We start from the raw sequence: 15,425 nt of genomic DNA on the forward strand, positions 1-15,425 counted from the left end.
CCTGCAATTACAGGGTTAAATGCACAATTTATTTAGACTGGCTACATGTACAAACTAACTATCACACCATAAAAGTTCCAACCAGCTATAAAATTAGAGCTGGCAAATGTGCAATAACTTTGAAGCTGGTTGCAATCCAGCTTTAATTTGCATGTGTAGCAAGACCTCCCCCTGTGGCTGGGAACTGGGTCAGGTGACAGAGCTTTTAGCCAGAGGGGTACACCATGTGTAGTCAAGGCTAGAACTTCCGCAGCTGAGGGGGCTACAGTTGCCAGGACTGAGTGTCCCTTGGCTGTAGACTTTGGGTCCTGGAGGTGCCTCAGGGCTGCCGTAGCTGCAGGTTCTATCAACTATAGAATTTGCAGCTGCAGGACCTTTTTACCTGCTGGTGCAGGGGGAGCCTGGGGTGGCAATTCCAGGCTCCCGCTGTACCTGCCTATAAGGCGTGACAATATCTGCTGCTGGATCCCACAATCATGCTTCCTGCTATGCAGGTGTGACAAAGCAGCAGGTGCAATTCTGTGGATCATGTATCAGATCTTATAACACCTTTACCTGAATGTCTAAAAGGGGCCTAAGATATGGTAGCAGATATTTCTGTAAGTAGCTTTTTTCTCACCAAGAACAACATAGTGGCCAAATTCTCACCTTTTATGCATTGGCAGCACCTTTTACTAGATGGGAGATGGAAAGAGTTGCATTTTCAGAAATACTCAGCATTGGCTTAATTACACTCCCACTAAAGTTAATGGCAGTAGATTAGGCCAAAGGTGAGCAGTTTTGAAAACATCACTGATAATGTACAACTGATGCTCCATTATTTCTTAACCATTTAGTCTCTGAGTGACACAAAGTGTTTACAGTTCAGCTTAAACCCCAATTTGTAGAAACAGGATTTTACCAAATGCAACCTCAGATTATCTCTTGTGCTTGTAGGGAAGAAAGAGCTGGGTTTGCTGAATGGCAAAAACAAGTGCAGCACAATTCATACTTTTATACACGCTAAAATATACATCGTAATAAAAAGAACCAAAGGCATAAAGCTGTGACATTATGTATAAGTACAGGGAATTCCATAAGGTATTTGTTAAACGAGTTTATACCTGTCTGTTACTAGAGATGAACATAAGCTGGCTACACAGTGATCAAACTGTACTCCTAGTTATAGTGATGACATTCAAATTCAGAATAGCTGACCTGAATAAAATGACATATTCAGCTTTTGAATTCTCCAACTCCAATTCTCCATCATACTTATGTTGAATGTTTATGATGCGTAGAGTAGGACATTATTAAATTTCAAATTATGCCTGTTGATATCAAATAATTGAATAGAATTTTGGATTACCTTTGAGTCTGGCATGATATCTACAAAGCTTTGATAGTTATCGCTCCATGATTCATCTTCAATTGTTTCATATGAAAATTATTTATCTTAGTTTCTCCTGATTTTCTCTTTCCAGCTCTTTGCAGTTGATATTTACTAAAATACCAAATTCATGCCTATCAAACCTTTGTATTACAACCCACTATCATGTGTTCCAAGTATTTTATATAATCCAAAAGCAAATTTTAGCTTATTATTTGAAATAAACAGGATATTTACAGGGGAGAGTCCTGAAGAATCCCAATATAAGATTCACCTAAGACAAACACAATTCTAAGGAGAGCTGAGTGAAAATTGGTTTTCCTATTCTTTCAGGATGTTTGTCATTTCAAATAATTTTCCATTCTGTATATGAATGAAGACAAGCTCCTTTTTTTCTTCATGAAAAAACAAAATACCTAATTACCTGATGATTATGAATACATTTGAGAGGTGGAAAACTCAAAGTCAATTCTCTGTTCAGAATCAGATGGAACTGGGATGTAAACCAAGGTCTCCTACCTCCCACTGGGAAAATAAGCTAACCATTCAACTGTTACCTGTATCAGGATGAATCTTGTTGTCTGTTTGTCTCTCCCATTCATTTTGACCAGAAATTCCATCCTAGACATGAAAATTTTCCTACATAAAGTTTTGGTGAAACGAATGTGTTTCTGTAGAAAGTTGCAATTTCAAAAAACTGGTACTTCCCAACAAAAAAACCGTTTTGTCAAAAAAAAAATAAAAATCCATGACCAGCTCTAATTACATGTTGCAGGCCAAAGCTTTTATTGGCATGAGTCTGGGACAAGTTCCTTACTCATATGTGGTGAGGCCACATGCAGATGATCCCAACTGAGTGCCAATAAAACCTTTACAGTATGCCACACCATTATGGATTCTGTATATGCTGTGATGTCCTGGCCCATACAACTCCCCTTTTTCATTATTCTGGCAAGGCATGGGAAACTTTAAGATTTTTAAATTAGGGCCTCTTATTACATCTTACCAGAAGCCCCACACGTATATAAAGTGCCAAATTCTACTTTCTGATGCAAATGTGGCTAACAAGGATCAAGTTTTCTAGAAATGGGTATATAGACGGTTATATTCTTGCTGTCATTTGAAATTTGTAAAATGCCAAGAGCTGTAATACTCTTCCTTGAAGATCTTTATTTCCACATATTTTTCTTTGTTGGTTCAAAACCCCAAACCCAAAAGACCTCCTTTCAGCTTAAGATCACTTATAGAAGCTATTTCATCAGACTACAGAGCAATATGAAGCACTCCTTTTTTTGAAGTGCTGGAGGCTGAGGAATTAGACTTTGGGTTCCCCCATGTTAGTGGACAAAATTAAACACAGGCTGAACAAGTTACAGAATAGAAATCAAGTTCTGTTTTATTAGTAGTTCTCTTCTTTGGAGAGAACTACTGAACAACCTGAACATAAGGGAGAATGGCTTCCTTTCAATGCCCATGTTCCATGTAACATCATTGCCATTTTAATCCCTTTTAAATCAAAGCTGTCAAAAGACTAACCCAAGAAAGCCATTTATGTATCTGTATTTATTCCAGAAAAAAAATCTTTACTGTAACATAGACCTGTGTTTAAAAAATTTTTTTTTTTCCTTCAAACTATACCCCACATGAAGATTAGCTTGAAGGCTCAAAACAAGCAGATATGATAATATGCTGAATATTTTTCTGCTCTTTTACATTTTTAAGGTATTCTCCAAACAACAGCTGATGAGTTTTGCTTTTACTATGCAAGAAAAGATGGTGGCTTGTGCTTTCCAGATTTCCCAAGAAAACAAGTGCGAGGCCCAGCTTCTAACTATTTGGACCAGATGGAAGAATATGACAAAGTGGAAGAGATCAGCAGGTTCATAAAGATAAATGATGTTTAATCTAAAAAAACTGACAAATCTTTGTGGTTTTCACAGTGAATCAGCTCAGTCTGTGCTTATGCTTAGCAGCTGTGTGCTCCAGATGTTATTTTCTTCTGCTGCTGTTAGTGTATTTGAACTTTAAGACTTTTCAGTATTTAGGTTACTAACAGTGTATTACAAGCCTGGCTTCTCTATGATTCATACATACTTCAACAGATCGTAAAGTTGGGCCAGAGCTAGCAGGATGAAGTTCAATGCAGATAAATGCAAGGTGCTGCTCCTTGGGAGGAATAATCAAAAACACAAATATAAAATGGGTGACACCTGGCTGGATGGCAGCACTATGGAAAGATAAACAAGTTGATAGTACCTCTCTCTTTGGCACTGGTTAGCCCTCATCTGGAGTAATGTGTGCAGGCCTAGGCTCCACAATTTAAAAAGGACACAGAGAAGTTAGAGAGGGTCCAGAGACAGGCAACAAAGATGATAAAAGGCTTGGAAAGCAAGTCATATGAGGAGAGGCTGAGAGACCCAGGCATGTTCAGCTTGTGAAAAAGGTGCTTTAGAGGAGACACAATAGCAGTCTCCATGTACGTGAAGGGATGCCATAAAGAAAAGGGAAAACACTTTTTCTCACTTGCTGCAGAAAGGACGTGGACCAATGGCTTGAAGTGGCAGCAAAGTAAGTTTAGATTGGATTTCTGGAAAAAAAAAACTTCTTCAGTGTTAAAACAGTGAGGCAGTGGAATAGACTGCTTAGGGAAGTGGTGGACTCTCCATCACTGGAGGTGTTCAAGAAGAGGTTGGTCTGTAGGAATGTTTATGTTCTATTATCAGTATTTCCCATGCTTCTGGGCTTTGCTGGTTACCCCCTACCCTGCTTTCTGGTACATGTGTCATGGTGTTTTTAAGATTTCTTCAGAGGCATTGGGTGTTGGCTGCAGCCAAGACTGGAGATTTTGACTGGGGAGTGCCAGTGATCCAGCTGGGACCAAAGCCAGAGGCTCCTGGCTACAGGGTCCTGCCCCTCTGCTCAGGGTCAGATTGATTGCCGTATTTGGGGTCAGAAAAGAGTTTTACCCTGTGGTCAGATTGGTATGAACTCCGGGGGGTTTTCCCTTCCTCTGTAGCAAGGGTTGTGGCCCTGTACCTGAGATCTCTTGAGTACATATTGGCAACATTTCATAGAAGCAGGATACTGGCTGCCCTGGTTCTTCTGATTTATCTGCGGTAGGTTGCAGTGTTAGGTCTTTGTTGTGTCAGGGTTTATAGTAGTCTTATGTAAAATTTAGATTATGGTTTGTATACAATGGTTTGGATAGGGAGGATCCTGCCTTAGGCCGGAGGTTGGATTTGATGACCTCTGGAGATCCCTTTCAGCCCTACTTCTCTACAATTCTTTGATTCATATGTAAGGTAATTGAACATCCCAGCTTAGCAGGAATAGTCCCAGATTTCACAGGCCAGTTGGTGAAGATTAAAGCAAGAATCCCAGAATTGCAGAGGCATTGGGTACAGTCTGGTGGGGAGGCAGAGTGATGTGGTATGCCAGGAAGACAGGCAGGCAGGCACTGCCTGGTGCACCATGGTGCTGTGCTTCCGCTTGCAGCTGTGCCAGTAACTTGGGAAGTGGTGGATGTCCTGGATTTCCCATAGTCCCATATGGTCACCCTATTCATGTGTGTCATTTTGGCCTGAATTCTGTAACTACTGGTAGATAGCATCTGACAGAAGTATTTTCTCTATATTGATATATTATCAACAAATTCTTTCATTATATAGTATAGGACTTTCCATTTTTTCTCTTCTGAATTTTCCACTGTTGTGAATAAATTGGATTAGGATATTTAATAATAATGCTCCAAAATAAGTCATCCACTTAAAAAAGATTTTAAGTGACAACTTTTGTTAAATTTTAAAGTTGTTAGAATTTACAGTGCTTACTTTAGGGCAAAATTTTCCTAAAATATTAACTTTCCTGCCTTTTAACATATTTTCTCCTTCTCCCCATCTTCTATCTCAGATCAAGTTATACTTTCCCATAGATCTCAGTAATAAAATCCCAAATTATGCTCTTGGATGTACACAGATTACTTCCATTGACTGGGTACATTTGAAGGGAGAACCTGTTTGGCCTTTTTTAACTAACGTTGAAGTACAATTTCAAGACTCTCAAATTTTAGTTCTTGGGGTGGGTGGGGTGGGAATATATACTGGTTCTGATAACTTTATTTTATTAGAGAAATGAAACAAAGTTTTCACTGTTTTATTTTTCAAATTTCTTTAGAAAACACAAGCACAACTGCTTCTGTATTCAAGAGGTTGTGAGTGGGTTGAGACAGCCTGTTGGAGCAGTGCATTGTGGGGATGGATCTCATCGTCTCTTTATCCTTGAAAAGGAGGGATATGTCAAGATTTTCACTCCTGAGGGGGAGATAATGAAGGAACTTTTTCTGGACATACACAAGCTTGTTCAAAGTGGAATAAAGGTTGGAATTTTTATTTCTCTCTCACTATTTGTATAGTTTAATCTCATTATGCACACTCACCATGCACATTTAATTTCATTCAAAACATTCATGGGTAAATGGAGTCAGGGTTTTTTCAGGAAAATATTTTAATTTAAAAAGACTATTTGAGAATATAGGAATCTCTCTAAAATATGGCAGAGTTTCAGCTGACAAAGAAAGTGACTTAACAAAATACTCTTTTTTCTCAAGTGAAATTTTAATCTGCCATCCACCTTAAAGATACACAAAAATATATTACACCAGAATCAACATTGTCTCTACATTTATATTATTCAGGCACAATTATCCTACCAGTGAAGTGCATGGAATTTTGCTATTAACATAAATGGGACCAAGTTTGTCCCATTTAAGGAATTTAAGGAATTATTCTAATTTGAAATGTTTATTATCAATGGTGTGGTAGAAGGAAACAGGAGGGATACTTCTCACCACACCACCTAAGAAGGAGGAGCTTTCTTTTCTACAACCTATCCAAGAATGTCTCACAAACTATCCATTAGATTGGGAGCTACTCTCCAATGATTGGTACACTATGTGTACCTAATAAAGTTATTTCATCTCCAATTGCAAGCCCAAATAACAACTGTCTGTAACAACTCTCATTAAAGTCAACTGAAAGTCTATTACTGACTCTAAGAGGAGCTGGAGTAGACCCCTGGTAGTTGGCCATTAAAGTGAATGTGGTGGAGTTTTTTTAAGCAGGATTTCTGGTGTGACAAAAAATCATGGGGTAAGTAAACTGTTAGGCGACTTGCAAGTCTTACACAAGATATTCATATGGGAATGGTCTATATTTTATTTCAATGCTTACTTACTGTCATGTATACTACTGTCAAGAAGCAGCTTATGTCACAAAAGTCTCCTTAAATGACTGAGAGGCAAGACAATCAGGACTCATAGTAGAGATGGTATCTTTTATTAGACGAAGAAGATTTTTGCAAAAAAATTTCTTTAATTGCAAGCTTTCAGGCACAAACATCCTTCATAAGGCATTGGAGAAAAGATTATAAAAGTTCTCCTGGGTAGAAATGAAGAGGTTTTTGTGATATCTTTTACTGAACCAGCAGTGTAGTTGGAAGAAATATTGGAAAAACTTTTGGCATAAAGTGTCTTTACTTAGGGATGCTTCAGCTAGAAGGGTCCTCTATGCCCAAAAGCTTGTCCAACGTCTCTTCCAACTATACAGTTGGTCCAATAAAAGATCCTTCTCTCTCATACATTTCTTGGAACATCACAACTACAACAACATGCCAGCCTCCTTAGATGAAAGGATTTCACTTGCTTCTTGGCATAATTTTCAAAAACAATGAAAAATGAGTTACATTAATCAAAATAGCACAGCGCATGGTAAATAGTCATTTTATATTTCAGATATAACACCAATGGCCTGGTTTCAGATCACCTCTTTTCAGGAGGAGTTTGGATGATTCTTGGTTTGAAACAGAGTAGTGTATGTGCAAAATATGACTCTGTTTAAAATAAATACCTAAGTCCTATGATTTTGTGATTCATTTAACCATTTCATTTCTCTCCGTGGAGGAACCTTCAGCTATAGAGCTCCAGGAGAAGAAAAAAACAAATTGACAAAATATACAACAAACAAAGCATCTACATGGCACAATATTATAAGCAGTATGGTCACGTTAGTGCCAAACCCCATTACACTCCTTCTGAGTAAGCTTAGGTACCTATATATGGCACTACATTGTATTTTAAGACATACCACCAAAAAAAAGTGTGATGGTGAAATGTAATATAAAGCACTAGGAATACCATGATGAAGAGCATTATATAGATCACAGGTTGGCCACATTTTATGACACCAGACCAGAATGACCCAGCTTGGGTCCAAAGCAGGCTTGTGCTAGAACCTAACTGCAGCCACTGCTGCAGCTTCTCCCCACTGCCACTTCTCTCCACTACCCAGTTGCAGTGCAGCATGGGCAAAGTGCCATCCTGCCTGGCCACAGTGCTGTGCAGCACCCCCAAAGCCCCATCACCAACGAGCACTGCCAAAGCCCCCACTGCACTGGCAGGATCCAGTGGCTCCGTGGGCCAAATCTCGCCCATAAGCCATAGGTTGCCAACTCCTGACCTAGATATTAGTAAAGGATGTACACTGGAAAATGGGCTGGGTTTTCCAACAAAGCAATCTCAAATTACTTTCTTATGTGCATCCCAATAAGTAGCTTGATTTTTCAAAAGGACTAAGTGCCCAGCAGCTGCTACTCAAATCTGTGGGAATCACTTGAGCATTCAGCAATGTTGAAAATCAGCTAAGAGATACTTGGCAATTTTCTGATGGAAAGATTTTTTCATTTTCACCGTATACATAGTTCTGTTAACAAGCTTCAGTTACCTGCAAAAGTAAGAGAGAATAAATAAAGCCAAGTCATCTCTAATAATTATTCTTAAAAGCTCTTAAACATTTAACAGTATCTATCATAACATATGACATCTTGTGGGCTACCTCCCTTCCCAAGCTGGCTGACATCCTTGTGGCAATACAGTAATTGTTTACATAGTCATACTTCAAGGGCATTTGCTACTTCTTTCTTTTATCTCGAAATGTGATTTAAGAGGTAGATACCAGTAAATAAGAGTGCTCTTTTATGGCCCAGCTTTCCAAAGGATCAGTAGCTAGTGCCCATGATGTACAGTCAAGAATATCAGAGTATCTCTTAAAGTTTTACATATTCAAAGAGTGAGAATTATTGAACCAGTCCACTGTGCCTTGCTACTACATACACTATTTACAGATTTTTAAATGCATAGTACAGTATTTCTCCAGAATCTTTGCCTATTTTGCTAGATGGCAAAATAGAACTTTAATACATAGATGTTGGTACTATTATCCATGAATGGCTAGGGTCTTTAAAGGCAATGTACCTGTATGTAATCTGTCTGAAGAAAGGATTTTTTTTTCTCTACAGTACAGAAGACATACTTCATTTCCATTAATGTAAGTGTAATGGAAGCTACTTGTGTATATTTTTCTTATGAACAACAGGCATTTTTATACATGCCTTGGAGGTAGAGGGTGGGGTGCTTTAATTAAAGTGGTTCTGAGAGCTGCTCTAATTAAAGTGCCTGAATTATCTCGTGAATCAGTGTCCCCATGTTTCAAAATGGCAGTGGGGTGCTTTATCTAAAGCTGGTCAAATGAGATTCAGTTAAACCACTCCTGCCTCCATTTTGAAGTGTGGGGACACTGATACACGAGACACAGGGGATGGCTGAAGCACGGTAATAACCACGCTTTAACAGACTCTAATTGTAGTTACAGCACACTGGAGCAGCCTTTGGGGTCATGTACAGGCACCCATGAGTTTGATTCTCCTCTTACATCAGCATTAATCAAACATAAAATGAAGTCACTGGAATCTTAGTCATATGTGATCAGGCCCAAAATATTCAAGGTGAACTGTTTTTGAAATGGTGTAAAGTCTTTTTTACTGTTTTCACATTATTTTCACAAATTACTAGACTTTTAAAGCCAGAAGGGACAACACAGTTATCTAGTCTGACAAGTCCTGGATAACACAGGTCATATTTTTACCCTGGCATTGAATATGCAGATTGTCTATTGAAAAGGATATAAAGACAGTTTTCACATTTTGTAAAAAATATCAAATTTAACCCAAAAACATCTTAATCCAATAACAATTTTATTTGAAGAACGATCATATAATAACACCCCTGAAAACAGCAGTTTAAGACTTTTCTGTTTAATTTGCATTAACCAACACATACCCTCTAATCACTACAATAACAAATTATGATTTTTTCAAATTTTTATGGCTGTAAGTTTTATCTGGCAAAACATAATTTTTATACATCTGCACATGAATTAATCATAAGCAACAATTAGGGGGCTGGACTTGATGATCTTCAGAGGTCCCTTCCAGCCCTAATGTCTATGTAATGTCTATGAAATACCGTTAGAAAGGTTTTTAAACTTGTGCTTTTTTAAGATAGCTCAGACTAGAAGGATAAAGGCAAAACTGCAATGAGTTAACCATTCTCTTCATTTTGTGCTGGTGAGGAGGAATGTTGGTCATGGTAAGCCTATTTTAGACGGGTAGACAGAAGGACGTGTTGCAGTAGAAATAGCCATGGAGGTTGGTCCTAGTCTGACTAGCATTAGCTCCCTTATCACAGTATTTGTATTCAGATCCATAGACGGGAAATCTATACACTGGAATGAAGGGAGCCACTGGTTATATTGTAAAGTTGGGCTGTGAAAAAGCCTTTAGATTGGATCCGGCCCACAGAACTGCACCATCTGGTTCCCTGGGCTACTGATGGACCAATGAATTTCAGGATGTGGCCAGTGATGGGTGGGACAAGGAGCCCTGGAGTCCAGATCTCGCTAGAGATGCAAGGTGAATTTGACATCCCTGAATTTGACAATCACTTGTGCTAGCAGTAGTGCACGGGGTTCTATGCCAAAGTGCTTCTACTTTTCTAATGTGGTTGGTAAGCTATGTATTTTGACAGTCATATGAAGTTGCTCAATCTACCCAGAGTTTGCAGATAGTGATCAATGATCCTCCTATGACGCCGGTACCTTCATCACCAGCAGTGGATTTGACACCACTTACATACTTTGGTTGGCACCACTTATATACTTTGTGGACTTCTGGCAGCTGTCTTCCCCTCCAAAAAAAAAAAAAACAGAATAAAGGAAGTTGGTATATACATTCAGAATTACATGTTGTGTTGGCACAAGCACATTAAAACTAAGCTTGTATTTCATCATAGCAGGAAGATATGCTCTTGTGTCAAAGGTGGATGAACTGAACCCTATGGGAGGATTCTCAAATACAGAGAGATGCAAGATTCATGGGGAAAGAAAAGCCAAACCCTAGAGACCCCTGCCCAGAAACAACTTGTTTCTTCACACCTCCAAATCAGTGATCCTCACTGGCAGCCTGGCTGGCAGATGTGCTCTTCTAGCATTGCATTTTCTGACCTGGCTGTCCTTTCTGCTTGTCTTTGGAAGCCATAGATAGAACTAAATGACACAGCTGCAAAATTAACTTTTGCTTCCAACATATTTTGGACCCACTTTACTCCAGACACATTAAATGAGTATTTCTGGCTCAAACATTTCTACCCTTCCTAGCATTGTCAGGACTTCTAATTAGCCCACCAGCAGCACTGAATCAATACTTACACATTGATTCCAGTTTAGGAGGTAGTCTATGCAGGGTAATGCAGTGTGCCTTAAAACACTGCTGCCCGCCACAGTAAGTTTTCTTTGTAGACACGTCCTTAGTTTCCCCTTAACTTATGTAGGGGTCATAGGTGCCCAAACTTGGTCCAGCTGCACCAAACCTCCTGGCTTAAAACACTTCCATTTTAAATATTCCACCATCTAAGGTATTTATAGACCTACTCCAGGAGTCAGGGGGCACTTTAATTAGAACAGCTCTGAGAGCCACTTTAATTAAAGCACCTGAAGCATCATGTGTGTCAGTGTTCCCACGCTGAAAAATAGTGGCAGCAGCACTTTAACTAAAGCTCGTAAAATGCCCTGCCACCATTTTTCAGCATGGGAACGCTGCTACATGTGATGCTGGAGTCTCCTGAAGCACAGTAATTACCATGTTCCAGCAGACTCAATTAATTGAGTCTGCTCCAGTGCACTGCACATGTATAAGCACCCTAAGTTTTGGTACTTCTGTGACCAAATTGGACCTTAGTCTTCATTTCATGACAACACAGGTGAAGAGCTCACCACTTCACATGGCAGTTTGTTTCAGGTATTAATCACCCTCTTTGTAATTTGAATTTGTCTGGCTTCAGTTTCCAGTTATTGGTTCCTGCTGTGTCTTTTTCTGCCAAATTAAAGATCACGGTATTTTTTCCCTGTGAACATACTTACAAACTGTAATAAAGTCACCTCTCAATCTTCTCTGTGATAAGCTAAACACAATGAGCTCTTAAAATTTTTTCTCCAAGTAAGGTTTGCATCTCTTCTCTGCATGTCCTTAAATTTCTTAACATTCTCTTTAAAACATGGATGCCAGAACATAGTTTAATTTTAGTCTCTCCAGTGCAACCTACACAGGTAAAATCATCTTCCTTTTCCTACTCACAACTTCCTTATTTGTGCACTGCATTATTCTTATTGGCTAGCATTGCAGAGAGAATTCATGTTCAGTTGCCTGTGCACTGTGACTCCTAAATCCTTTTTATTTTATTGTACCTTTTGGTATCCATGGCTTTGTATATCTATTGACCATGGAATTATAGGATCTACAACAGAACTGCATCCTAAGTCATACTGTTCTGTTTCATTTGCTACACAAATTGTCTGAAGCAGAAATCTTAGCAAACAGGGCATCCTTAAAACTGCCTTATAGAGATGCCATGCCAAGTTATATTGTAAGGAGATCAACTCTTTTTAAACAAATAATTATGTTTTAGTAGTAAGGATAATGAAAACACTATGATAAAAGGACATAGTCTTTGAGGCCTCTGAGGAAAAAAAGAAAACTCCAAAACAGAAAACATATGTCAGTGCAATGATACTGAAGATAGGCTGTTAACAATATATGAGCTAGACTTCTTGACCTCAATCACCTTCTGCTTCACCCCCAGGCTATGAATTTCTTTTCCTTGTCACAATGGCTTAAAATTTAATAGAAAGTTTCCCTAAATCTTAAACCACATCTGCACTTTTGTTTCTTCCTACTTTCAGTTTATCTAGTAAAATGGACTGTGCATGCTTTTATGATTCCAGCATTTTTTAAGTGTGTTATATTCATATAATTTGTTGCAATTATTTTGACAGTCAGTTCTTTTCTGAAGCAAATTAAAGATACACATTTGTAACTTAAGTTATTTTAAGTACATGCGTTCAGTTTTAGTTACTGAATCTCTCCTTGTCCTAATGAACATATAAAGTTTAGCTAAATTTGATAGTCAATTATTGTCAGAACTTAAGTTCCTCCAATTGAACAAATTCTTACTCAAAAATAGATCCACTGATTCAATGGGCTTGTTGTTAGGAAGAACAGCTGACCAAATATCAGGGTTAGGCTGAAAAGAGAAATATGGGGCATAGGTAGCATAGGCCCATTTTTTTCATTGGCAGTTCAAATGCTTAGCAAAAACATACAAAAGGTTACTAGCAGGTATTAGATGTGCTACCTAAAAAACCCTAAATATTCCAAAGCTGCTTGGGCCAATCCAAAAATGAGCTCTTTACCTCCAAAAGGTGTTTTGCACAAGGCCACAGGGTTAGCATTGAAACCTTTACTCTGTCCTGTGTGTTTTCACAACACAATTTAAGTATCCCTGAGATCTGCAGAGGTTGTGATCTTGATTTACCATAGCACTTACATCAATATTTAACTTTAACAAGGTGCCAGGATTTAAGGAGGTGCTCAAGTGTTTTTTGTTTTGTTTTTTTCCTAATTATTGCCTGAGGCATCAGAATTTGAGCCCTCAACACCCTAATGTGTGCACAGGACTCTTTTTAACCCATTTTTCATCTTCCAAAACAAAGTCTCTGATTCAAGCTTCAGCTTCAATATCTCCCCTGTTTTAATGATGGCATGTTCAAAAAAAATTTTTAACAGTATATAATGGAAAGACAATTTGTTTTCACTGTCTTTATGCTTAGAAATGGCTAAAACAGTTTTCTTTAGGCTTTCAAGAAAAGCTCACCTTTAGTCAGAGAACAAACAATAGAAAGTTTCAGGAAGTTATGAATAACTTAAAATGAGGTATGAAATGGATGCTGTTATTTAACCTTAGTTTATAACTGTCACTGCCAAACTTCCATAACAAGACAGCGAACTAAGTTTACAATGTAACCAAATAATTAACGAACAATGAGACCAAAATTAACTGCAACTCAGTGAGATACATTTTTAATAAAATCAGTGTCATTCTATTTCTTCATCTCCCAGGGGACAGACATGAGGGACTAAATCCTACTTTGCCATCTGTACTCGCACAGCTTTTAGGGGTCTAAGTCACTAAACAAGATTCTGCTTTGTTCTGTGTAACAGCCTGAATACCACTAACATGCCGAAATTCCACCCTGTGTGGCTAAGCTTACCCTACTGCACATACTGCCACTATGATATCTAAAGGTAAACCATATCAAATCTGCGGTATGTTGAATGATGTTAAAATTAGAACATGCTGTTGTACGTTAAGGGTTAATACCATTTCTTGCCTGCACTGCTCCGACTTGCTACTAGGGCGCTGGTGAGCAGGGAGGGATGGCTAGCAGGCAGGACAGGACACTTGGGTTCTATTCCTGTTCTGGGTGAGCGGGGCTGGGAGTGGTGCATCCTGGGATGCACACAACTTGCTTGTTTTATCTCCATGGAGCAGACCGAAGTTACCCTAACACAAGCTAGATAGCATAACCCAGAGTTAACCCTTGCCTGAAGTGGTATATTTTTGAGATGCTCAGAGGGCACTTAGCACAAGTTAAAGAGCTTTAAGGTGCAGACACAAAGGCACTTTTACACATGCTCCAAGTAGAGGGGATGGGGTAATGCTTTAATTAGAGTGGCTCCAAGAGCCTCTCTAATCAAAGTGCTGCCGCATCTCATGTATCAGCGTCCCTGTGCTTAAAAATGGAAAAATTTGATGAGCTTTAGTTCAAGTGCCCCCACTGCCATTTTTAAGCATAGGAATGTTGATGCACTGGAGGAGGCTGCTGGAGCATGGGAATTGCCAAGCTCCAGCAGATTTGATTAATCAAGTCTGCTTTGATGCACTGGAATTCCACTTGTGCATAGGCACCCTTATGTTGTAAGGGCCCTTAGTATGGTCTGCAATTCAGCTGCTGCAATTCATTTTCTTGTGATGAGGAACATAAGTATCATGAAAGTCTCTTGAAATTGTAACTGGCAAAACCCCCCCTTAACTGATGACTGTTTAACACTGCTCATAGCATGGTGGTATAAGCCTTGTGTAAGAGTGTTCTTATGAAAGAGCTGGGTTCTAAATTCATGTCTTCCCCCAGCAGATTTTTCAACTGTATTCACCCATTTGCCATGATCATCTCCTAGTCACTGGGCAGCACAACTGGGAGTACCCTTGTGATTAAGTGAAGCCACTGGACAGCTAGGAGAGAAAAAGTAATGGGACTACCTAGAAGGAGAATAAGCAACTGGGAAACTGCATGTGGTTCAGTGAGGTGAACCACATTCATCACCAGGGATGACTATACCGCAGTTGCTAGGGGATGCAGGGGGTTGGTCAGAAAGGCCAAGACAGAGATGGAACTGGGAATAGCTTCCTGGATCAAGGACAACAAGAAGTCCTTTTTTAAATACATAGGGGGCAAAAAGAAGGTACTGGGTAACGTGGGACCCCTGAAAGGCATGCTGGGAAATTTGGTCATCACACCAGACGACAAAGCTAACCTATTTAACGACTTCTTGGCCTCCATTTTCCTAAGCAGGGACCGGATCAACCCCCGCCACTGGGCCTCCCTCCCAGGCACCAGGGGAGGCGCACCTAGGCCAAGGGTCAGTGAGGATCTAGTCAGGGAACTTCTGGAGGGACTGGATGTATTTAAATCAGCTGGTCCTGATGATCTCCACCCCAGAGTGCTGAGGGAATTAGCTGAGGTCATTGCGGGACCCTGGCACAGCTTTACAA

The 15,425-nt window shown here is 39.3% G+C and overlaps 1 protein-coding gene across 1 annotated transcript in view; it reads left to right on the top strand.

Moving 5' to 3' along the window:
- The window catches only part of HHIP (hedgehog interacting protein), a 119,495-nt gene that overhangs the window by 16,889 nt on the left and 87,181 nt on the right, over positions 1–15,425 (top strand). Inside the window, exons 3-4 of the mRNA XM_019534418.1 lie at positions 3,092–3,248; positions 5,543–5,744. Coding sequence (XP_019389963.1) covers positions 3,092–3,248; positions 5,543–5,744 — 359 coding nt within the window. The remainder of the gene's footprint in view (positions 1–3,091; positions 3,249–5,542; positions 5,745–15,425) is intronic.

The sequence above is a fragment of the Crocodylus porosus genome, unplaced genomic scaffold (assembly GCF_001723895.1).
Source record: "Crocodylus porosus isolate Cpor-Errol unplaced genomic scaffold, CroPor_comp1, whole genome shotgun sequence".
NCBI classification, from domain to species: Eukaryota; Metazoa; Chordata; order Crocodylia; family Crocodylidae; genus Crocodylus; species Crocodylus porosus.